This window comes from Liolophura sinensis, chromosome 7, assembly GCF_032854445.1.
Source record: "Liolophura sinensis isolate JHLJ2023 chromosome 7, CUHK_Ljap_v2, whole genome shotgun sequence".
NCBI lineage: Eukaryota > Metazoa > Mollusca > Polyplacophora > Chitonida > Chitonidae > Liolophura > Liolophura sinensis.
This window is the reverse complement of record NC_088301.1, coordinates 55,272,050-55,298,387: the sequence shown is the minus strand read 5'-3', so window position 1 is coordinate 55,298,387 and position 26,338 is coordinate 55,272,050. Positions and strand designations below refer to the sequence as shown.

General features: G+C 36.4%; 2 protein-coding genes across 2 annotated transcripts; both read left to right on the top strand.

The window, feature by feature from the left end:
• Positions 1–5,289: 5,289 nt before the first annotated feature.
• LOC135471040 (lysosomal acid lipase/cholesteryl ester hydrolase-like) lies at positions 5,290–10,961 on the top strand. Its single transcript, XM_064750089.1, has 8 exons — positions 5,290–5,545; positions 6,259–6,373; positions 7,137–7,233; positions 7,751–7,994; positions 8,381–8,530; positions 9,118–9,189; positions 9,465–9,536; positions 10,247–10,961. The coding sequence occupies exons 1-8, from the start codon at positions 5,405–5,407 to the stop codon at positions 10,487–10,489; spliced, it is 1,134 nt and encodes a 377-aa protein (XP_064606159.1). The 5' UTR covers positions 5,290–5,404; the 3' UTR covers positions 10,490–10,961.
• A 2,501-nt stretch (positions 10,962–13,462) lies between these two features.
• On the top strand, positions 13,463–25,849 carry LOC135471181 (slowpoke-binding protein-like). The gene is made up of 15 exons (XM_064750279.1): positions 13,463–13,618; positions 14,130–14,203; positions 15,017–15,114; positions 15,581–15,658; positions 16,076–16,227; positions 17,023–17,136; positions 17,378–17,473; positions 18,060–18,145; positions 20,084–20,193; positions 20,588–20,682; positions 21,156–21,209; positions 21,430–21,495; positions 21,742–21,803; positions 22,026–22,070; positions 22,778–25,849. The coding sequence occupies exons 1-15, from the start codon at positions 13,577–13,579 to the stop codon at positions 23,016–23,018; spliced, it is 1,413 nt and encodes a 470-aa protein (XP_064606349.1). The 5' UTR covers positions 13,463–13,576; the 3' UTR covers positions 23,019–25,849.
• Positions 25,850–26,338: the final 489 nt, after the last annotated feature.

The following is a 26,338-nucleotide window of genomic DNA, read 5'->3' as shown; positions in this document are numbered from 1 at the left end:
CATGAACGCATTTTCGTGGTTAAAATATATACACGCTCAGGGGATTAGAGGTACGATCAACCTGACAACGTTTGACATCTCAATTAACTTACCTGAGCAGTGAAGTGAGGTTGTGGAAAATCTCAGACCTTGTCGGTCTGTTTAATAGTCCGCACAGCAAAGCCGGGGCATGTAGACGCTCTAACGAGATATAAACTGATCGTGGGCAGCTATGTAAACGCAGTCCCCTCGTTAAATGGCAAACACACAGGTGAAGCTAAAGGTGTATACAGAGAGCTGCAAACATGGGGAATCCCCGATCGTTGGGACCGAATCACGCGAGCACTTGCCTGGTATTGCCTTGTAATTACTGTCCGAGCCAAGCCGACAAACTCTATATAGTTATACATTAACATGGGACTCAACTAGACGTGAGTCCCTCTAAGGCGGGTCAGTCTATTTTACCAGTTAAAAACCAGGCCAAATTTCTTATCAAGTGTAAGCAAGCATTCAGGTAAGCACTCAATTGACCAGAGGGTATTCTCCATACAGTGGGTCTAGAATTGTGCAGCTGGATAGCACGAAGAGGAGAATATGCCACTTGCCTTTGTTTAAGTGGACATGTTCCTGAGCATACATACGTACCACTGGAAATCTATGGAGATGCGAGGAATACGTACATTTACATGGAGTTTAAAAACATCAGGAACCCTACTATCTTATAAAGACTGGTTAGTGTAACATGGATATTATATATCTAGCTCTCTACACAATCACAATAATCAAATAGTTCAAAATGTACTCGTCTTATTTAATTCATTATATATATATATATATATATATATATATATATATATATATATATATATATATATATATATATATATATATATATATATATATATATATATATATATATATATCAAGAACACATGCCACCGTGGTACATAGACTGCACTGTTTTCGCAGCTATAGGACTGAACAACTTTACACCTAGGACTTTACTCATTTATTTGTGTATTTACCATTGCTGGACATCAACAGTTTCACTTGATCAGTAATTCGTGTATTATCACCGTGGAAAATTAACCCATTCTATTATAGAAGAGTTATTCGTGTATATCACAGTGGAACATCAACTCATTTTTCTGGTGGAGCTATATTCTTATATTTATCACCGCCAAACATCAGCTCATTTACTAGTTTAGTTATTCGGGGTATTTAGGATTCGAAACATAAATTCGTGTATTTATCACATTTATTAGTGGAGTTATTTATGATTAGAAACACCAACTCACTTCCTGTTGAGAGTATTCGTGTAGTTATCACCACAGAACGACTGATTTACTAGAATGAACTATTCATGTATTTATCACCCCGGAACATCACTTTATCTACCAGTAGGGCTATTTTCGAATTTATCACTGAAGAATATACCATGTACATGTATAATTGTTATATATACAACTGTAATTTACTCATGGAGACTGGCTTACCTCCCCTTACTTCATACAGTAAGTCCCTATCCCCATGGATGCATGTAAATCTTGCCGATGTGTGCCCAGCCAGTATACGATAATATACCAGAAGAAATATTCATCATTTATGTATATACCAACGATTTATACTTTCTGTAAGAGGGCAAAACGACTTACAATGTACCGGTATGTTAAGTGTGCCCAACTGTAAAATAACTCATCCTTTAACTGTTTCAGTAACACAAAGGCGTACTTTTGGATTGTATCTACATACACCTTAGCACACTGAAACATTTATTAAATATATATAATTAAAGACCATAGATGTATGATACACATAGAACTTTTCAGGCATTTTACCATTTTAGAGCTGCAAAAATTCACTTCCTATATCAGAGTATCTACAGGCTACATGTACATGTTGCCTCGTCGAACAGCTGAATGATGGGTATGTATATTTAACTCTATATCACCGAGGACGAACCGTAGCGGCTCCTAAGCACAATACAAGTTTTTGATTGATTAAAATAAATCCTGTATCTACACCGACCATTTTGCACACACACAGACACACTTGTCTCTGTCCGACAACATATTAAAAACGTATCGAGAAACATACGCCCCTAATAGCAACGACCACGATGTATTGCCACACTACAAAACGGGTTGGATTGCTAAAGCACGCAAACAGGATGTACGTAACTGATTCGCCTTTCTCTGGTGGCCCATTACTACCTAATTGGATCATTACTTGTTTCCTGCAAATCTAGACCGGAGACATTGCTTTCATGTATCCACGTTTGTGTGTGCCGTGCGCCCTTCTCGGGTTTTTTAACAGTTACACCCACAGCTCTATCAGTAAAAATGGGAAAGTGGAAGCGATTTCTATAAACAATGTCACTGACTGAAGCTCTCGACACTTAAAATGTGTGTCTTTAGGTCTGTCCGAATGCGCTGTCAATTATGGGAAATAAAAGTAAGCACTCTGAGAATAGATTTCTTTTTTCGTTTTATGCACGCTACAAAGAGCTCACTTACATAAATCACCCCGTTGAACGGTAAACATATATATGCCTTAAAGGTCAGTAGGTTTTCAGTTTATCTTACTTTAAATGTATATGTTTATTTGGTTTATGTAACATACACTGTGACAAAATGCGTTAATGGGTAGGCCTACTATTACGAAGTGGAACCACTTAGTTTCTCCTGTTACAGTTTTATGAATAACAGCCTTAGAGACCTACTATAAAAATCTACTATAGCATATACTACAAAGAAAGGAATAAACAGAAAACATTCGCGGATATATGGGATATGTAGGAATCATTCTCTTTCAAACTCACCTGGGGCAGGTCCACACCTGAATTATCTCCGCTCATGCAGTCTGCGGCACATCCGCCCAAATCTTTGGCAATCTTCTTCGAATCTCGTCTGGCAGGTATCACAGACATGCCGTGACACAACACATCCCCAGTCGGTTCATCCTCGCTATTTTTTTTATCCACAGGAGATTGGCTGCTTAACATTATCTTCTCCAAGGAATCGGGTCTGTCTGGATGGATGTGATTCCGAACGCAACTTACACTACAATAACGCCATTGTCCGGGGGTTAGAGACTAGTGTTACTCTTGCACAGCGGTGCATCGTTCATGACCCCAAAAGTCAGGCCGCCAAATAGACCTCTCCTGTGTATAGTTTTTGTTGTTGGAAGTCGAGCATCATCGTAATGCGATCGACCTTCTACAGTTATGGGTGCTGAAAGGAGTTAAAATGAGACATACATATGCTCTCCCTTTTTTTTATCCCCCACCCCCTCATATAGAATTAATCCTCCTATATATACAGCTGTAGAAAATCCTGAAGACGTCTGCATTCTAACACGCCTGCAGATTACTAGTTACGTGGCTATACACAAGCTCGCGTAAAACCAAAATGTACGTGTGAATCACTTGATGTTTTATGTTATAGGGGTAACGTGAATTGTGAACTTATTACAAAAATATTAAAATGATGCGGTATGATTTTAAAAGTTTTATTATTATTTAATACTTATATTGTGTCAGATGTATGATTTGCATTCCTTCCACAAGACCATAGCGATATAATGACACATGTGTGCTTAGACTGATACATTTGCATATTAAAATTATTAAAATCTCATTTACTTTCTTGACAGCAGAGCAATGCATTTTTAATGACCACTTAATTATCTTCATCAAGCACTGAACCGTAACTTCGAGTATCTGCCTGATGATGAAGAAGTCATCTGCAATGTGTGAACCTTGCATGCCTTCGAAAGACGACTGAACTTGTAGTAGGACTAGAAACGGTTATTAGCTGAGCAACATGCAGTTCTTAATACTTTATGTAATGTCCTAAGTTTATTTAGCTTTATATATATATATATATATATATATATATATATATATATATATATATATATCTGTTGTTGTTTTCTGTCATTTTATGGCTATTTTTTGTAAAATGCAGGTTCCGACTACGCAACCATGCATATTTTTAACACCCACACGGTGCTTTTATGCAAAGTTACGATCAAAATTTGACTGAAATACCTATATATCTGTATTCGACCTAGAGATTATTCACGGGCTATTTAGAAATTTGAATTGGATGAATGTTGAATAGATTATCGACTCTATCCCCGGTATCATTGAAAACGGCTGACTCTCTTTTACAAGACACTAACTTTATTTTCTTTTTATATGGTATTTCTTACATACATATATTCCTATTGGGGAAATGGTGTCTTGCGATTATCATCTTGGAACACCCTTTCATATAGACTATACGAACGACATACCAATGTTCGACTTGACACGTGGCGTGAAAATGCTCTGCTTTACCCGATTTAAAAACGAGGATTAGGTGGTAGTCATATGTACAAGGTCACATCACTCATAGAGCATAGATGGCGTCAATGATGTGTTTGTTCTTGGAGTTGAGCCGCACCTAGGAATACATGCGAGTTTACATGTTTATATGGGTAACGTGCAAAGCTGAGATGTGTTGACATGGGATACATATATCTGGACTATAGTATGGTTAAGATTTTTCATGGGGTACAGACGATAATTTCTAGGATCCTTGGTTGCTTACTTCTAAAACCTGTATGCTTCTATTTGCATGACTCCGTCTTATAATTTCTTAATGTATAACCTTTGCTGGTTTGTGTTCAATGTTGTTTTGGAGATTGGCCTTGCAACTACTGCCCCGCAACGTGTTTTAAGGTTGGCGATTGGTATATTAATATCTGTTAGGAGGGATATAGATGAGAACATTGTCGCTGACAAGTCTGTTTGGTTTTATTTTCAGCCTTTTTTTTTACCAGAGGAAAGTATTTAAGCTCGACTTGGAATCCTAAAATTAACAATTACACGTAAACAAATTTAAGTGGTTTGTTTTCATTACAGTTTGCAATCCAACCATTTACATATTTTGTGCTGACTCAAAAGGCAGCGTCAAATATCATTACATGCGTTAAAATAACTGCATTTCCTCGTGGTATATATCCACGATGCTTTCAGTTTTTATTTCCCCTCATCCATGCTTCCTTATTCACGTCATATACGTACATGAGAAATTTTCAAATACATGTGTGTTTGTTTTATTGAGAACTTTACCGACAAAGCTACTACATAGGTACCTGACCTACAGTCATGCACGTGTGCACTTTGTATTGTTAAACGTATCGCTGCCCTTTGAACCAGTAGTGCGAGAATCAGTTTTGATTTCCTCGTCCGTTCTCGGCCTTTACCCTACATATATAACATGCATACAGCGAGTAGTTTAAAGGCCTTCTATATATGGAGTGTATTACAGGTAGACTATAAAATCGTCAAGCTGACGTCTTGTACAATAAGATTGAATACCAAACTAGTTTTAGCAGGTGAAGCAAAAGGCATTTTTTTTGTCACTTGAGTATAGTGATGTCTATCTGGCTACCACTGTTGCTACACCTGTCCGTCTGCACAGGTGTGGCTTGTGTCTCGTTGCGCTTCAGTTCCCACGTCGAGCAGAGTAGACCTTCCCTTCACGAACCCGTTGATCCTGAAATCTATATGAATGCCGTAAGTACATATTCGTTTGTAGGTGTATACATTTATACATAGTATACACTATTATCCTTATTAGGGATTACACTTCCTTGATAATTGCACATATTCTAGTGCTGAAAATTAAGCTGAGACCATTGCGGGTTTCGAACCGGCGACCTCAGAGCCAGGCACCATGCCAGCAATAAATGTCAATCGTCTAGACCACATGACCAACAGACTTCCCACAAAAATAGGACGTAGCTGAACGGTAGACTTTACGGCGAACATGCATTACCCCTATATGATATGAAGTTACACGGCTCCCTTAGGTGAATATATCAGACAGGTTATAGATGTCATTTAGAAAGTGGATTTAAGTAACAGTATTATCGTTATTAGGGATTACACTTTCTGAATATTTTTTTTTGTGGTGCATGAAATGTGGACCTTTTTTGGGCATCCTCATTGTGATCTCTCCTTGGGGAACTATAGTCATCATGGACATTGGTGTCCAATACATTTAGTATAAATATATATACAACGTTTAAAGCTTGACATCTTTCTTCCCACCGCTTCAATCTCTTCAGATACACAAAAAATGGCAATATTTCTGTGGATAATGACGGATACAAAGTAGTTCTCCAATAGCATAAGAAAAGTATCTGGTTTGTGATGTAAAATCCAGTCCTTGAACCATCAACTATTTAATGACTACTTAACCGTTACTTATATCTCACATTATGCAGGCAAAGTTGATTACCAGCAAAGGGTACCCTTGTGAGGAACATTGGACAACCACCGACGATGGCTACATCCTGAACATGCAACGGATACCTAGAGGAAAACGATCGCGAGACACAGGTGTGCTTGCTAGTTTGCTTGGGATTTAAAATTCATTTCGATTCGTATTCGGGGTTGACAGAGAAAAAAGCTTTCCCTAAAGCATGTCCAAAAGGCAAATGAATGTCCACACAGTGGGTTATTTGATAGTTAACTGTATGCCATTTGGGTGCTGCATGTGGAGCGTACATGCATATACATCGCCTTTATCATTTGTTAGATCCTAATTGTCGTGTCTCGATATTACTGGAAAACAAGCATATTTCCTCAAACTCACTCATTCTATAATTTCTAGAAGTTTACAAGAAGTATGCGTACAGTTCCGGTGTAAGTAAACATGGACGGAGTGTCCAGAATTCTGGCACCCAGCGCCATATAACTGTATCCGACGTTCTCTAATCCAACACTAGATGTTCATATCCTGTTGAATTAAACTCGCCACCTTAACTGGAGATATATGAACAGCTGCAATCAAAGCGCAAAAGTGATAAATATCATGATAAGACAACAACTCATATATACAGTACTACAAAATGTATTCTTTCTGAACATTTCTTGTGTCTTTCCATAAACAAAAATGTTTGATTACTACGTTTTCTTTACATGAATTCGTCCTAATTGTTTACTCTTAGTTCTTTGGTGGTTTGTGTTTAAACGTAGTTTTGGAAAGTGGTCCTTGTGATTACTGGTCTGGAACGTCCAATATAGTTCACGATTGGTGTACAAATGTCTTTTACGACGCTTAGATTGAACGATATCATAGAGCGATGACATGTTTTTGTAGGTATCAACTCATGTCGTTTCTCCCCCTCCTGTAAAGTCATACGCCAATTAACATTCACACAGGTTGCCATGACCAAATACACATTACTTGAATACAGGTGAAGTCTCCCTACCCCTCGACGGCCTATCCTTTTGCAGCATGGTTTTGCTGGGCAGCTCTACCAACTTCCTCACCAATCTGGCCAACGAGAGCTTGGCCTACATTTTGGCGACGAAGGATTGGATGTTTGGTTGGCCAACAGCAGACGGGAACGTTTATTCTCGGACCACACATCACTTAATCCGTCACAGATCGATTTTGGGACTGGAGGTAACCTTAAAAAGACATCGATTTCAGCTGTTTTGCAAAATAAAAACAACCAAAGAAAGGTGGATTTTCAATTCATTTCTCTTGTTTGCTATACTCTGTTATTCCATATCATAATTATTTATCTATTTATTTGATTGGTCCTTTTACGCCGTACTCAAGACTATTACATAAACGACGGCGGCCAGCATTATGGAGGCTGGAAATCATGCAGAGTCCGCGGAAACCCACGACCATGCGCAGGTTGCTGGCAGTCCTGTATCATAATTGAATGCATTGATTACCTTAATTTACTAACTTATCAACAGCTGGGACGAGATGGCGAAGTCTGACTTGAAGGCTATGTTTGACTATATCCTGACTTACACCGAGCACAACGACCTATACTACGTCGGCCATTCCCAGGGCACCTTGATTGGGTTCGCAGGGTTCAGTTCCAGTTTTGAGCTCGCATCTAAGGTCCGCACGTTTTTTGCCTTGGGACCAGTGACCACCGTAGGCTCTATCAAAAGTCCAATCCGATACCTGGCTCCATTTTCGCATGAAATAGAGGTAGGCAAAATGTGGCATTCAAGACTTACATTTACCATTCTCTTGCTTCACTACAATGTCTTAAAACGCAAATGTGTGTTAAGTTGTCAATCGTTTCCAATTGTTAAACTAATACGTGAAATACTGTCAAACGTGAGTGCCAACTTTTTATAATATTACGCCCAGTAAGACAATGGCGTTTCTTGAAATCTGATGATTTGATCCAGTTTGTTTGAAGAAACGTATCAGTTATGGTGAAGGTGACAAAGAAAGCAAGATGGGAAAAAAAGATGGGAGTAAGGGAATGCTCGAAACTCACACTATTATTAACAGTACATCTAACTTACTTACATCATAACTAATTCATTAAAGGCAAATAATTTTTCATTCCTTGTTTTTTATTGTAGTTCCTGGTAGATTTGCTTGGCCATGGTGAATTTCTCCCTAATGATGAGATTATGAAGTGGCTTGCTAGAGGTATTTGCAACGATGGTGTCATCCTCTGCGAGAATGTCTTTTTTCTGCTCGGAGGGTTTGACAAAAGTCAGATAAACGAGGCAAGTCAATATTTTAATCGGAGAAATTAAAACTAATTTGCACTACTATTCTAGCACGTTCCTCTGGCAAACGAATGTATTCTTTGGTCCACTTACCCCTATTATTTAGCATGCTGTGTTGGATATAAAGGAAGTTTTCACCTGTCGGCACACTTGTAGCCTATTTTAACATTGCTGTAAAGGTGGTCCAAAAATTGGCCGATCCGGCAAACGAGGTTTGGCAATTAAGCCAAATAAGTAAAACCCAGCAGTTGGCCCATTCCAACCAATGTGGTCCTGAAGTTGGCCCATTCCAACCAATGTGGCCCTGAAGTTGCCCAATGCAACTTCCAGTGTGGCCATGAATTATGCTACAGTGAATCCAACCAATGTGACACTGAAGCTGACCAATTTAGTTCAGTGCTGCTTGAGCCAGTGTTATTATGAAGTCAGGCAATCCTATACCAATGTAGCCTTGAAGTTACCAACTAACTGATGTTTGAAGGTTCAGCGAACCTAGGGCTGAAATTCACCGTTTCTACATAAGATGGATAAAGTGTATGAAAGATAAAATTTAAGGGAAATGTGTTCCTTGCTGTATTTTCTAGTCAAGAGTTCCAGTGTATGTGGCTCACAACCCGGCAGGGACATCTACCAAGAACATGGTTCATTTTGCTCAGGTATGTGGTTAAATATAAGAGCAATTATATAGAGTCAATAACATTTAGCTGACAAAGATTTTAGCAGTAATTTATTGTAGACATAAAGACAATTAAACAATCAATATATCAATACCATGCAGTCAATCTATACAATGTAACCATGTTTTGAAGTTACTTCACCATGAGGGAAACAAAGCCTGCATGAATCTGCATTTATCTGTGAAAATCATATATCAGTGAACATTACATAATTATGTCTATTAATACTTCCTATATTCACTTTTGTTTTTCAGCAAGTCTTGAGCAACAAATTCCAAATGTTTGATTATGGTTCATCAGAAGAAAATATGAAACATTACAACCAGGTAATTAACATAACAAGGAAGACGTGGTTAACATTATGTGTATAACTTATCAATGTGTCATTAAGATATATTAGTTTTCCGTGTTGCGTACATGGTACTCTGGAATGAATTAATGATTATGGCTTAACGCCACATCGGCAATATTTAAAAAAAACAGGAGGCGGTAAATGGCTTTCGATATAACGAACATCAAAAACAAAACGAGAAGAGGAACATGTTTAAAACCTGTTAAAAAAAACTAAACCATAGTTAAAACACTAAAACCAATGTCATGGTTCTCTGGAGAAAGCTTGTTCAGTGCCCATATATACTCATGTGATTGTGGTTTTGATTTTTGTTATTACTTTGTTTGGTGATTTACGCCATACTCAAGAATATTTCACTTATACTGGTGGCCAGTATTATATTGGAAGAAAAACGGACAGAGCTCGGGGACCACGACGGAGAGGAAGCCAGTATGAGCTGGACTTGAACTCACAGCGACCGCATCGGTAACCCAATTGTTGCCATATTTATATGAAATCTTAAACCATTATTCAGATAAATACCTTGCTCCATAACAATTGTGACTGATATGTTTATGATGTATTTCCAAATATCTACTCATTTTTCTTTAACTTTAATTTAATACATTATTTTTACGGATGGATATAGGGCACTTCTAATACATTTTTATAATAATTTTTTTTGTTTTTTTGTCAACCTTGCAGTCCAAGGCGCCATTGTATAATCTGGACAACATGTATAATTCTGTAGCCCTGTTTTGGGGCGACATGGACTGGCTAGCCGACCCAAAAGACGTGGAAGGCCTTATTCCAAAGATCAGAAACCTTGTTGTTAACAAGCAAATTCAAGCCTGGGATCATTTTGACTTCATCTGGGGAATGGACGCACCGACAGTCTGCTACAAAGACATCATCAAATTAATACGCAAGAAGGAAAACTGGGAATAGCACCTATATCAGCCTATGTACATGTGTACTTTGCTGTTACGTCAGACATTGTCACTCAGATATATAGCGATGATTATGTATAAGACTGTTTTATTAGGTGTCAATGTCCCAAACAACCCATAAACAAGACTTGTTTAATATATTCTCCCATACATGTATACTTAGACTCGACACACTGCTTTCTATTGCTTTCTTCTTTGTTTCTGGGAACATATTGCTTAGGTGAACTTGAGTCTTTGAACGCAGTGTCGTCTGTATATTGAATGTATATATTGAAGTTTAAAGTATACACTGATGCTTGTTTGTTTCTTTTCGATCTTGGAAATTCTAGTCAATCAGCATTCGTTATAATGCCAGTTTTTCTTTAAACTTTTATCCTCTTAACCGCATTTTACATTTGATATACTAGTAGATGTTAGTTGGGATAAAACATCCTTGTGAAAATATTACATAAGTATTTATATCTGCGTGTTATGTGCATGAGAAACACCCCCCCCCCCCAACCAAAAAAACAAACAAAAAAAAAAATAACCCTGTTAAACACTTATATCATTCGATGCTTTTTTTTCACCCGCATTATTTTTGGACCGTATACATCTTTTATGAAAATTTTTATATTGTATAGGTAAAATAGTATTAAATCAACCAAAGACTTAAAAATCACGTCTGAAATGTTAGCTGCATCTTCATTTAATCAAGCTACCGATTTAATCGTTGTTACATCTATCAATCAAGTGAAAGCAAAGTTTTTAATACTAATTCAGTTTTGATGCTGAAACATCATTGTAGCTTGAAAGATGTTTAATTTTTAAATCTTATGTGTGAATATCAAAATCGTCCGTTTACGAATTTAAAAGGGATTAGGGTTTTTTCTCACCTGATAGATATATGTCACTGAAGTCTTTATTTTCTGTAAATTAATAAACATTTTATCGAAATAAAACTGTCCAGTGGAAGCATGTTTTACTTATTTTCAAACTGTTGACTGATTCTCTTTGGTGGGAGGAAACCTGGCAAAGCCCCTGGGAAACCCACGACCATCCAATTAAGGATATATTTACACATATTTCCCAAAGATCCCAATGTACTCTGTTTTAAAGTGTGAACATAAGAACTGTCTAACATGTCCACTTCAACAGCTCAGTTAACTTCAGTTCATCTCTGACTGGCAACTCATATTGTGTTTAATCTTACGTTAATCTTATTTGTAAATCATTACATTGCATTATTTGGTTTCATGGAAGAAAGTGTTGTTGTCAGTATGTTGGAAAGACGATCCAAACATTACATCTTATATGGCCAGAGAAAAGCAGTCAGGAAAAAAACAGCTGCTAATAGGCAAATATTTCCCCTTAAACAGCTGCACTTCCTAGCTCTTATGTCAAGACATGTCGATGTCCTATTTTCGACTATGAACCAGTCATAAGAGTTCAGACTCCTAAAAACAGACTCTGTCTAAAGTAAAAGTACCTAGATAGGGCTCTTGATTTAATTAACATATCACGAAGTTTATATGATCCAGAGGTTTGCAGTGCTGTGTCGAATTATTTCAACATACAAGAGCCCCCATGTATTTCCCAAACGGTGTATTGATCTTCTAGCTTTAGACAAACCATATATAGCAAAAGCTGTGAAAAATATATACCCATCTTCGCTGGATTTAAAGGAAACACAGATTGTGCAGATGGTACAGCTTATCTCGGCCCATATTTACATAAAGACTAAAAGCTGTTTCCTCTCTCGCAGACTTTACGACATGAGGGATTGTTTCAATTTTTATGTTGTAAATTATCCTTGCTTGGACATGCAGCCATATACCGAAAGGTCTTGCATATGACAAATCATGTGTGTTATGTGACGATTTTAGTCAACGTCACAAGTTATCACTGCACAAACTAGTGAGTCATTATTCCGTCAATCGCCTTCGCTGTAAGTTTTACAATGAGTGTGATTCTCTTGTAAGTAAATATGGACAGAGCGTCCAGAATCTCTGGCACTCTGCTTCATGATTTTGTCTAATTACGCTTAAAACCCGGGACTGGGGGCAGTATCCTCATTGTATTTAATTAAATCGCCACATACGTTTACCGTTGTTAAAGCCTTACCATCTTAATCACGTGAGGTGGCGTTGGTGTGAAGCAGGGTTTCCCTCAAGTGTTATGTCAAATCTTGATTGTTGCACAACGTCTGTAATGTTACAATGTATTAGTTTCTACTACAACGTCATTCTATCTTTATTGTGACGTCAAGATGATGAGCTGGGAAACGAACGTTTGGCGTCAAAAATCCCACTGCCGGGGGTTTGGCAGATCCCCATTAAAGCATGACTCGGAACTGAACCTCGGATCTAGCGATTACGCCAACGCACTTTTTCTGATGTTACTAGACATTATCTAACGTTATCTAACTAGTACCGTAGCGTATGCTAAAAAAATAAACCTTATTAGTGTCATATGCAATTAATTTCATTTCAAGCTTTTGCAGATACAGGACATGTATTTCTACACTTTCTGATCTGTTTATTAGCAAATTAAATGTTTTCTTAGATAAGAAATCGTGGGAAAAACCAAAAACTCATAGGCGACTAAATACTGGATTGATCTTCATTTATTCTGTGTTTTTCAAAAAATGTAGGCTACATGTTACTTGTTGAAAAAAATAAAATAATAAAGGTATCCTCTAGGGCTAACAGTAGCCAAATGAACTAGGTCTGGGTCCTATTTATGCGGGTTTATTAGTAGGCCTATAGATATGAAAAGAAAAGGATTGAAGAAAAAGAAAGACAGGTGCATGGTCAGGTTGTTGCTATATTGAGTAGTCATGTGATCTTGATCACGTGATGGTCATTCTTTTTATTGGATGTAATTTCCACATTTAACCTCATGCTGAAGATATAATCTCAACGATATGATCTAGTGCACTGCTCATGTGACAAGCAGATTTGTCACGTGATACCACAAGCGGTCAAAATGGCGGGTGTTAGAAACAAGGACAACTTTTGTAACAAGTAAAGGAGAAGTGTTTCCTTTCCTCAAACTTTAACAACAACTCTTAAATGTGTTTGATAGCTGTCAGCAATTAAACGAAATGGCAGAGGACTCTTTAACCTGGATATCTGATCACCTCTGGGTACGGTAATTTTAAACTGAACTTTTCAGATCAATATAACATTTTTAACATATTATATATTGGATAAGCCATCATTGGCTGATTGAGCCTACTTGTATCAATACATCCTAAATGTATCCTGGCACACGTAGTTTCTTATGGTAGTGTTTATATCAGGTATGTGTATCAGTGTTAAAAGACATTGTACCATTATATACGCTTTAATTCAGTAATCAGTAATTAGTGACTAATTCCTCATCCACCTGAAGTATTAAGTTAAAGCAGGCCTCAGCTGTTGAGAGTCACATCAAATAGTGCTTGACACACTAGTATAAGTTTAAGAGTAACAGCCTTCTGAACGAATATAAAGACCTATTATATTATGCTGATGATGAGACTAACAGTAACAAAAACAACTTTATTTCAAGAGAGTGTAACCTACATACCAGTGCTCAGCTACCCTTTGAAAAAAAAAGATATTGTATTATTAATGCTGACAGTACATTTTTCTGACTGTGTTATTTATATATAGGTTCCAATTGTGGCATCCCTGGCGCTAATCATTGTCATTGCCCTTTTAATCTGGTTGGCATGTCACTTGTGTCGGTAAGTTATCTGATGTCATCAATCATGTTTACCTACAGATGTTGTACTTTAAAATTTATTCATTTTTAAAATTTTTTTTGTTTAATTATTTATTGGATTGGTGTTTAAATATGTATGCCATACTCATTTATACCCCAGCAAGAACCTCACAGAAGACATTTAATTGTCCAGCTGTGAGAGTACCAATCAGCACAAGGCTAACCTGGGATTAATAAGGTAGACTATTTTAATCCCAGTACTAACTAACGTTTGTGTTTTCACAACAACAAAAACACATTGGACTTAAAGAACAAAATTCTGAATACATTCAACAACATTTAACGGCTATTGGATCATCCAAGGAAACTCCATAAGCATTTTAAACTTGAAACACCTACTATATCTGCTGTTCTATCTACACAGCATTTAACCCTTAAGAAATGCAGTCATGTTTAATTCTACTTTAAATCTGTCCTAACTTCTCAAATGTTTATCCAACTGTAATCTGTGAGTGACCATTTTAACATGCAGGATTATAAGGACATACTCATATGTGACATCCGATCTAATATCACTATCTAGTTATGAATCTTTTCCTGAGTCATTAAACCTAACTGAGCTATCTTGCAAATGGACGGTAAGCCACAGCATTCCAACTACTGTTATGCTACTTGTAGCCAATATGCCTGTATCTCTAATTGTATCAGGAACACACACGTTTTTTTTATCACAGTAGTTTTAGTACTTAGATATTTCGTAAAATCAGTAGTCCTGCATGTGTTGTTATCATTTTTGTGAAGTATTTCATTTTCTAACTTTTTCTGATCTATGTAGATCTTGTCATCGATATGATTACACAGCTCTTCAACAGGATATGGCATTACCTGAGAAAATCAGGATTGAACAGAAAATGCAGTTAGATGCTGTTAGAGGTATGTTTAATTGTTTCCCATATCAGCTCACTCAAATAAGGAACTTCAGAATCACTGAATTAACTAGATTTGTAAATTAGGATTTGTATTTTATACCAAAGTTACATGAAATGTCAAGATGGTCAAATTTAACATCCTCATTTAAAATAGTACTGTTGAATGATGAGATTTTTGGGAGCACTGCTCTGTGCACACACACCAAAGAATCATTATGGTCTTTTCATTGGTTGCAGTGATTATCAGTAAGGCAGCTCACATGTTACATGTACTTTTCAAAAACTCCATTTATGGCATATTCTGAAATATGTCAGCATATTAAATATATACTTCTTGATACTTTGAATTCAGTTGAATGGACTAAATAGAATCACCTACAAAACAAACAGCATATAGAAAAACATGTTTCTTGTTGTCATTTTAAGATTTGTGCCGTGTATGTTATCTGAACTGTGATTCTTGTTTGTAGACACAGCCTTGATGAATTGCGGATTTTACCTCAGGGCCAAAAGATCATTCACCATAATGGAGCACCTCAGTGAAATAGGCTAGTCTCTTCAATTCTGTATTTAGATCACTTTCTGCAAGTCAGGTAATCTGAGTGTATGAGGCCAGTTGGAAATTCTGTGGTGTAACTGGTCTTAAGAAATAAGATAGAGACTTTATAGAAAATAAAACGGATAAAAAAACAGGAAATAAGTACCGGGTATTGCAAGTAGTGCCTTTATTGTAGGGTTGCTGTATGCCCCCAGCAAACATTTTTCATTGCTGGCCTTTAATGTTGAGGTGTTAAGGTGTGAGTCATAGTAGTGATGATATTGCTTGATATTTGTGCTTGGATCCCTTCAGCACCATGGCTAGCCATGCCCATACATTACCAGAGCAGTGCGATTATATGCTGAGGCTTTATATATTTTAATTCTTCCAACATTTAAGCCGGCCTACATATATGTTTGTCTTCCAGGAAACAGAGTGGATTCTCACTGGTTTATGGTATCAGATGCCAGGACAGAATCATCTCACATATTGACAATGTTTCCGCGTTCCTCCCAAATGGCACTACCCTTCACTGTAGCCACGAAGAAGCAGCTCTCAGAGCTCTTCTTACTGCTGAAGGTAATAATTAAGGAGAAAATAATGATCATTGTTGATAAACTAATGTGGATCTTCTGGCAGGTGTGTATACAGGAAATGGCCTGAGGCACAATGGAGCTAAAATACATGTAGGCATTAACTCTACTGAACATATGTGTTCTATTAAAATACACCTGAGCTTAACGCAGAATAAACAGTTAGGTTTTGGTATTTTTGGCTTAAGTCCTATCCTGAGTATCATTCTCAGCATCAGCGTGCAATAATATTGAAAGCAGTGTTAAGGTAGATGTCAAAAAAGTACTGCTTGTATTTAGTTTAGTTTTTGTATTCATATAAAGCACAATAATACGAGGGGCATGCCCCATCGTTGATGCCGTTTGTGCATATTAATTAGCGTAAATAAATCAGTAATTAATTAGCCTCTCTTCTATTGGAAACATCATTAAGGTAAATGTTAATGTGGTATCTCAAATAGTACTACATGTATTGAGCTCATATCTGACGTATAGATAAAGCATAATAACATGAGAGAAATGTTCCATTGTTGATGCCTTGTGTGAATTACCCTAGATTACAAATTTATGGCCTTCACTTCTCATTTGCACATTGGAATCTATGTTAACGTAAATGTTTAAGTATTTTATATATTGAGGGGAAGTTTTGCACTTATGTCTTCTACAAACAAGCTCTTTGGTAGCCTTTCTACAAGAGCAACGTGTTATTTTTTCATTAAAAATCTTTCAGTCTTTATTTATACAGTCAAAACTTTTGGACTTATGTGTGGACACTTTCATATGTAAAAGTTTTCTTCAACAGCATCCGTATATATACCCCATCTCAGAGGTTGATTTCATCTTGGAGCAAGGTTTAATAGCGTCCATTTACCCCTATAACCCATCAGGGTCACTGAAAGACCTTATATGCCATGTGGTAGGTGCTGTCATAATTTTCTACCTCCTCTCACTCAGTACTGTTGAATTTTAATATTATGTATAATGCAAGATATAATTTGCATTGATGAAATAGCTATATTTCTGTAATGTTATAAATTCCTATTTTATCTGTTTCTGAAGAGCAGAAAATCAGTACTGCTATTTAAAGGTAAGAAATACTCTTTCTTAATACATAGCTCAGATGTACATATTTGTTTTCTTTCTTATTTATTTTTCAGAACAGTTGTTTAGATCCGTGGAGCATGAAATATGCTTATAGAGGGGATGGGCTTCAACTTGGGCTGATACAGTTGTTTGGCAAGCAGATTTTACAGGTAAAAAGTATTCCATTACTCATTTTCAGAAGTCATGTCTACATCAACAGAGAGATATCCATGTGCTAAATGAGACTGTAGCTCTATGGCATGTTAGGGCTACTTTGCTTATCCTTTAACATAGTGGTATTAGTCTTTGGAAAACACTGCTTGCAGAAATATCATTAGTTTTTGCAAAATTTGACACTCAAATCTACATAATTCTGAAGATTAATCTAATCCTGTTTACTAGTATTTGGCTCTCCATATTCTGTATACCACCCCATATTAAAATTTGCAGATTGACCCTACCTTGTCATAAAGTGATGATACCCCTTTCACTAAGGAACTTCACTGTGTTGGCATAATGTTGTATGTTGAAAAAGCTCTGTTTACTCAATTTACATTACTACATTTATAGATCAAAAACAAGAATGTATGTAGACTGATCAACACTGGTCTACATTGTCTATATTCATGTAAGGTCACTGTTGTTGAATGTTGTGTGAGGTTGAAGTTTCTCTAAAATATGTATGTGGAAAAAATCAACCAGTGGATAATATTAGGGTGTAAATGTAACATTTTAGTTTTTAATCTGTCCACACAGGCTTTACTGTTTCTTCAGAGTAAAGGGTTACCTCCCCATGGACATGTCCACTCAGGCAACGTGATGATTTGCAACAGAATTTGCAGGTGAGAATAATATTGTGAGGCACCATATTAATATTTAGTTAAGAGTTATTGTTATATGTCACTAAATGAGTTATTAATTGATTGATATCTGTAAATAAATTATTGATATTAATGAATGACTTAGTGCTAAGTTAATTTCTGTAAGTCATATTCCTATATTAATATTAATTGATATTGATGATTTATGCATCAGATATTATAATTTTATGTACTAATATTTTATTCTTGATTAAGTCACTGGAATGATTGATGTCTCTATTTTAGTAAATAGCTACAACTTCCATGTAACATTAACTGTTGCAGGCCAAACATTGCAGTACATGTTTTGAATATATTATTTAAATCCTAATTTAATTTGAGGATCATATGATTTGCTCTCATTCAATAACTGGAAAAGGCACTGAACTTTGCAGTAGTTATAATAATATTGTTATCTGATTTCTGTGTGTCAAAATAAATTTGACTCTATCAGGCTTTATATGTAAATGGGTTATGTAGTAATATTGTGCTCATTGTCATTCATATTCATTCTAGATGGCCGTTCAGAGAAGTGTTTTAGTAATTATATACATGTAAACTTAATGTTGCCATGCTTTGTTTTCTAGGCTGCCATGCTTTCACCAAGGCTCCAGTGCTTTTTTTCAGGGTTGCCATACTTTATTCGGGGTTGGCAAGGTTTGTTCAAGGTTCCCATGTTTTTTTTTAGAGGCTGCTTTGCTTTTTTCAAGATTATGTTTTTTTTTCAAAATTGCCATGTTTTGTTCAAGGAATCCATGCTTTATTCAAGGTTGGCATGTTCTTTTTGAGATTGCCAAGTTTTGCTCAAAGTTGCCATACTTTTTCCAAGATTGCGAAGCTTTTTTCAAGGTTGTCATTCTATATTTAAGGTTGTCATGCTCTGTTCAACATATACATGCTTTGTTCAAGGTGACCATGCTCTTTTTTAAGGTTACCACGCTTTTTTCAAGTTTGTCATTCTATTTTTAAGGTTATCATGCTCTGTTCAACATATACATGCTTTGTTCAAGGTGACCATGCTCTTTATTAAGGTTACCACGCTTTTTTCAAGGTTGTCATTCTATATTTAAGGTTATCATGCTCTGTTCAACATATACCATGCTTTGTTCAAGGTGACCATGCTCTTTTTTAAGGTTACCACGCTTTTTCAAGGTTGTTATTCTAGTTTTAAGGTTATCATGCTCTGTTCAACATATTCATGCTTTGTTCAAGGTTGCCATGCTCTTTATTAAGGTTACCACGCTTTTTTCAAGGTTGTCATTCTAGTTTTAAGGTTATCATGCTCTGTTCAACATATACATGCTTTGTTCAAGGTTGCCATGCTCTTTATTAAGGTTACCACGCTTTTTTCAAGGTTGTCATTCTAGTTTTAAGGTTATCATGCTCTGTTCAACATATACATGCTTTGTTCAAGGTTGCCATGCTCTTTATTAAGGTTACCATGCTTTTTTCAAGGTTGTCATTCTAGTTTTAAGGTTATCATGCTCTGTTCAACATATACATGCTTTGTTCAAGGTGACCATGCTCTTTATTAAGGTTACCACGCTTTCTTCAAGGTTGTCATGCTCTGTTCAACATATACATGCTTTGTTCAAGGTGACCATGCTCTTTTTTAAGGTTACCACGCTTTTTTCAAGTTTGTCATTCTATTTTTAAGGTTATCATGCTCTGTTCAACATATACATGCTTTGTTCAAGGTGACCATGCTCTTTATTAAGGTTGCCACGCTTTTTTCAAGGTTGTCATTCTATTTTTAAGGTTATCATGCTCTGTTCCAGGTTGTCATACTTTGCTCAAGGTTGCCATGCTCTTTATTAAGGTTACCACAGTTTTTTCAAGGTTCTTTTTTTATTTCAAAATAACCATGATTTGTTCAAGGTAACCATGCTTTTTTCAAGTTGTCCATGGTTCTTTCTCAAGGCTGTCATCATGTGAGAGTAGCTTGGTGAGTTTGACTCCAAGGTTACAGCCCCTAGTCCAGAGAAAGCTGAGAGAAGAGGGAAAGGACTCCATCGATAGCATTAGTTTTGGTAAAGTTTTTTGTACACACCCTCATATATATGTTTGTCTGTATGTGAAAAGCATAATTATAAATTCTTTTAAACAAGAACATTAATTAGCTTTCAAAGGCCACTTTATATAAAATGCTGTTGTCCTTTTTTCTATGGTCACTATATATAAATTACTGTTTTTTTTTCGAATCCTATTTCCAAGGCAAGCAATGGATACCCTATGTCCAATCTCATGCACTTAGGGTATGAAATGCCCTGATTTTTGAAAGTTCAAGAACTAAAAGACTTGACAGTAATTTGGAGCATGTATAAGTATAATCACTTGCTCCCACATTAATGTTCACTTTAAGCAGATATTTGTTTCACTCTGAAAAACCAAATTAGCATCATGTTTATGCTTTGTTGTGACCAGGTCATTTGTTGTATGAGATGTCAGCTGGGTGTGTACTTGACACTCCCACCCCACAACCCCGCCATCTTGTTCATTGTCCACATGAAGTCATCCAGGTAGGGTTCTTCTCGGCTCTTTGTCCAAGACATATCATGTACAGATACAGAGATACAGGCATATTTATGTACAGGTAGTTGGCTGTTTTTGTTGACGTGTTTTTATCCCATTAGAAATTGTACATCTGTGGGCATAGATGTTGATAAATATGTGGGAGCATGTATGAGGTCACATCGCTTGAATCCAGTTCTTCCTGTTCGTTTGATTCTGGCTTTAAAAGGAGAGGTATACCCAGGTTGTTCACCCCCAATAAATATAACCTTGTCATATAATTGAAGTATTGGGGATGAAGGCGTTCAAACCAGTGAAATAAAAGAATTAATGAATGGTGAGGGTTGGAAAGTGTATGACTATTGCCATTTGTGTAATGTTGTACTTGGCCTTCCAGATGATCTAATACTGCTCCTTGGTGATGTACATGATAAATCTCATTGTTACTCATTCGTATTGATATTTGTTTGTTTCACCACAGGTTATGAACTTCATTTTCCCTGCAGATGGCACACCCATACCTTCTATACAACAGGTAGGCACAACAGTTGTTATTGTTGCAGTAAAATGTACTTGTTAATATGTGTAGGAAAGCATTTTACATTTAAGTGATAATTTTATCTATTTATTTACATGTGTGAGTGAGGTTTGATTCTATATGCAAGAATGTTCTATTTCATAAACAGTTGTGTCCTGATTTATGTGTCCAGGTATATCAGTGGCATTTGTTAATGCTATTAATGTTATATTTTCAGATATATTCACATGAATTCTTCAAGTATGTGAAGTTAAAGGAAAATGAAATGTTCAATGAAGCTCCAGTGAGTTCTGTTTTATATGAAATGTTTTTTCTCTAACATTTTAATACATTTATGAACTATTACTATTTCATGTACAAAAGTTATTGTGAGCACATTCTACCATAAAACTACATGTTTAAGAGGAAAAAGTACAGTAGGTAAATAAACTTATCTGTCTACCAAACATAAATTGGTACATATACATAGTCTTTTCACAATTTTAATTTTGTCATTTCTTAATTATATTGGTTTTTATTTTTCATGCAGATTCACTTTTCACCTGGTATAAAATCCCTTCTCAAAGCAGTTAAAAAAGGAAAGCCATACAAGTGAGTGGAAAGAAATTATTTTCTCTATTTTGAACTGGAAAGTAATGTGACAGCATTGAAGTAACCTGCCCAACAGTGTACATGGCATTTACTGTATGTTTAAGCAATTCACATTATGAGAATAATTCAGACTCATTTGAAAAAATCATTATGGTATTGTGTTTGCCAATTGGAAATGACACACTTGCTATAAATGTTTGTTTTGGTCTTTTCCTTTTACAGGTCAAAATCTCGCAAAAGATCCACCACTACTTCTGAAAATGAGAGGTAAATGTTGGATTTTATTGTTCACAATTAACTGGTACATGGAACGAAACTGGATAATAGTCCCACATGAAATCATAAATTTAGAACAAAATCTTTTTTGGCGTAACATTCATGTATCCTTTAAATCAAGATGTTTGTCAGGTACCTGGCAAAATCTGAGAGTGTGCTGTGGGCACTCCAGTTTATTCAACCTGTAAACTTCACTGACATCATATAAGAGGAAAATTCTAAATTATGGTCTTAAACACCCATCAGATAAAGTAGTATTTTAATTTAGAAGTATTTTAAGCTTTTTTTGTGATTTGAAGAGGCAGTTTTTCTTGCTAATAAGCAGTTTTATTATTCTCTTTATTTGCTCAGAATAAGGAAATAGGTGAAGAACTTTTAGCCCACTGTAATCTGACTGGGTGGGATATCAAGCTTAAGGCTTTCAGCATGGGTATCCACCCGAGCTGGTGCTGCAGATATTTCAGCAATCAGATACCTTCCTGTTGTAAGGCTGTGCTGTTGTCAGAAATACCAGAATAATGTTGAAATTTGTGTTTAACTCAAAGTAAGCAAACAGTTTGTGTTTGATTAAGTTGAAGAATAGTCAGGTGACCCAAATCTTTTGTGGTGCTAAGTCTCAGACAATAACTCTTCCACCACTGTTAGCTGTACTTTCATTATGTCTTGATGATCTAACTGTATCATGTCTAATCTTTCAGTGTTAGGCGCCCTAGCCGTCAGAATTCTGCCTTTCAAGAGGAGACTGTGTTTGGCCCTTCATCACCCCCACCTGCCCCTCCTTTGCCCCCTCCGCCACCCCCTGGGGCACCATCAGTGGATAGTGAGCCTCCCTCATACAGTAGTGTCATGACTGGCAGGGGAGCCCTGCTTAGTGACATACAACATGGAACCAAGCTGAAAAGAACACTAACTGATGACAGAAGTGCTCCCAGAGTATAAAGTCAAGGTGTCTCACCAATTCATGGAAAGGAAATTCTCGTCTCAAGAGTACTACAACATCTACATGGCAACCTTTTTGTAGCTTTACATTGGCAGTTTACAGAGCTCAGGAGAGATCCAAGGAAGTGAACTCCATGTTATATTAGTCCCAGGTATATTATGAGAGGTCAATGAGTGCAAGCTGTTGACTATGGAGGTGCATATATCCAGGACTTGTTGCAGAGTGATTTAGGGCTTCATCTTTAAATTGTAACCCAAGTTAAGCTCTTAAAGATATGCAGCCAATTGATTAAATTTCGACCACTGATCCTATCTTACCATAGTATAATTTCAGCCAAGTTTGAGTCTCCAGCTTGAAATATTTAGCTTTGTAATAAATGTTAAAACTTTGGACTTAAGCCTAAAATGAAACTGGTTCCTGGTGCTTATTTGATGTCCAAGTTCACTAAGGAAGATTGTTCTTCCACAAATAAACTTGGTTGGCATTAGGTTATTGATATATTTTGCAGTCAAATAAATAAATGTAACGGGAAACAATAAGCACTGCATGCATCTACGTCATTTCTGGAGCAAATTACCCTTTAGTCTCAAGGTAAAAACGTGTATTTGAATCTGGAAATTGCTGGTTCAAATCCACAGCTAGTATGCTGGGCCACTTAAAGGTAACCATGGGTGACATTTTTTCAGTGCGTGTTTGGTGAATACTTTTATTTTATTTGAAAGTAAACTTACATTTTGGCTTTTTACTTTTTAAAATTCTATTATAAATTGACATTACATATTTGTATTTGACAGTTTGTACATTTGCGTGTATGAGTTTTATGATGAGGAGGTGATTCTACACATTTTAAAAGATCAGTGAGAAATAATACAAGCAATAATGATAAAGATCCCTTTCTATTCTTTGCCTTATATTATTGGTTATGTTTTCTTACATATTATGTATTTACACGGATGTGCATACATTATAAAAACAAAACAATTATGTATAATGGATATTTAAATCAGTTGTACATTAGTTTGTGATTGCAATGTGTTTAACAGTATTTTTAAGTCATGGATGCTATGTTACACATTTGATGTAAAATATCAAAGCTTTTGAGGTTGTTAAATAATTTATCATTGTGAATAGTGAATATGAAGTCAAAAATTCCGTCTGTGATATTGAACATGAACGGAAATTTTTATGGATTAAGTGTTTGATGGTAATATCGGTAGAAGAATGAATGGATAAGGGGTTTTAGCTGTTTAAAATGGCAGGTATCAATTTTCAGATCAACTAAGATTTAATTAAAAACCCTCAGCTGTGATATTGAATATGAAAGGAAATTTAAAAGCTCTCTCCAATACTTCAAAAAGTTAAAAAAAGCCAGTGAATATAAAACCCTTGTTGAATAGGGTTGGCACCCTATTCAACAAGGGTTTTATATTCACTGGCTACAGTTTTAGCTCACCTGTACAAGGTACAGGCATAGCTTATGTGGTATGGTACCCTGAGCGTCAGCATCCAATAACAGGGAAGCTATGTTAAACAAAATGTAAGGCGGTGGAATCTTAAAAACTACTGCAGGTATTGAGCTCAGGTTTTGCTCACATGTAGAACACAATGGCAAGAGGGGGATATTCCATCGTTGATTCGGGGTGTGCATATTGAATACAAAACATTACTGAATTTCTGACTTAGCTTATTGTGTATTAAAATCAATGTTAAACAAAATGTTAGGGGTGATATCTCAACCAATACTGTTCAATCGCTGATGCTTTGTAAATGACCAAATTCATGATTTCAGTATTGTATGAAGCTGTAGTTATGCATTCATGTGTCTCCTACAGGCAAGCTCTTTCTTAGTCTTGCTACAATATCCAAGTGATGAATCTACATGTCTAAACAGACATTCGTGTACCAGCCGTCAGCCAATAAGGAGGCTTCGGGCGAATAATTGCAAGGCGAACTCCCAAAACAACGCTTAACACAAACTACCAAAGAACTAAGAAAGTATACAAAGTACGAAAATAGGATGGAATCATGCAAAGAGAAGCAATAAGCAGTTTTCATTGAGGTTGGAAAGACGCAAGGTATGTTCTAGTCGACTGAGTGAAATCCCTATACAAATCGTATACCATGCTAGAATATCAGTTGTCCACTTGTAAGTCCACTTTACAAAATTCAAAATGAGTTAGCAGCAACTGAATACGTCAGTACAATAAACTTGACTTTAATAAGGCATACAGATTTGCCATGTATTCAGTTATTCCTGTTTCACTTTAACAGTACAGTTCATTCATTCACAGCTGTTAGGTAAAGATGACCCCTACAAGCCGAATCATGATTTAGAGAGATTTTGTACACAGCAGTGCCATCATTTTGAAGAAAATTCACATTGAGAAGAGGGATTTAGTGTTGCATGAAACGTATCCCCAGGGATATCTTGGAGTACGTGTTCCCTAAAAAATAGCAGTACTGACCCAGGAAATATCAATGTGACCAATTTTGCCTATTGAACCGAACAAACTACTTGCATCTCACATCACCAAAACATCAACATGGGATCAGTAGTCAGGGCTGCCAGTCATGACAACACCTGGATAGTCAGGAATAAATTTATCAGTCTCAAATTGTCAAGTAAAAGTTTGAATCATTCTTATGGGTTAAAATTAGTGTTAAAAATTAGTAAAACATTTCCGCACCTAGATGTAGTTGGTTAAATGTTGTAGCTGGGTAATTGTTAGTTGCTAAAGATCTTGACAGTTTCAATAGTACACTTCAATGGTTTTATGTTTGTATCTTTCATCAATTTTTCTTCCAAAAAAATGGTCCATGTACAGGAATCCCTGAGAATATTGTATATGTATGTACATGTATCCTTGTAGTTTAATGTTGTACTAATAACAATTTTTCAGACAAACAATGATGTCATTAGTTTGTGTAAATCATTAGTTTTGTGTACAGATTTTGTCTTCATGTGGCAGGGTGACTCCATGCCGTCAAAGTGCTGCCAGCACTGAAGTATCATGCTGAAGTCACCATAAATGACACCCCACCCAGTCACATTATACTGACATCTGGCCAACTAGTGTTTCTTTGCCCTAGCCTCTTGGTGTTGAGGGCCAAGCGAGGCAGCAGCAAGTACCATTTTTAAAATCTTTGGTATGACCGACCCAGGTGTGACCCAGGTGGACGCCCCCAAGCGGTCCTGAGAATCTTCTAATGTGCATAACTATTAATGGAAGGTTAAAGCACATTTACTTCCCTGGAATGCAACATCAATAAGGTGAGTGCACAATGCAGCTGGGTTAAATATATTTGGTCTTGCCAAAGA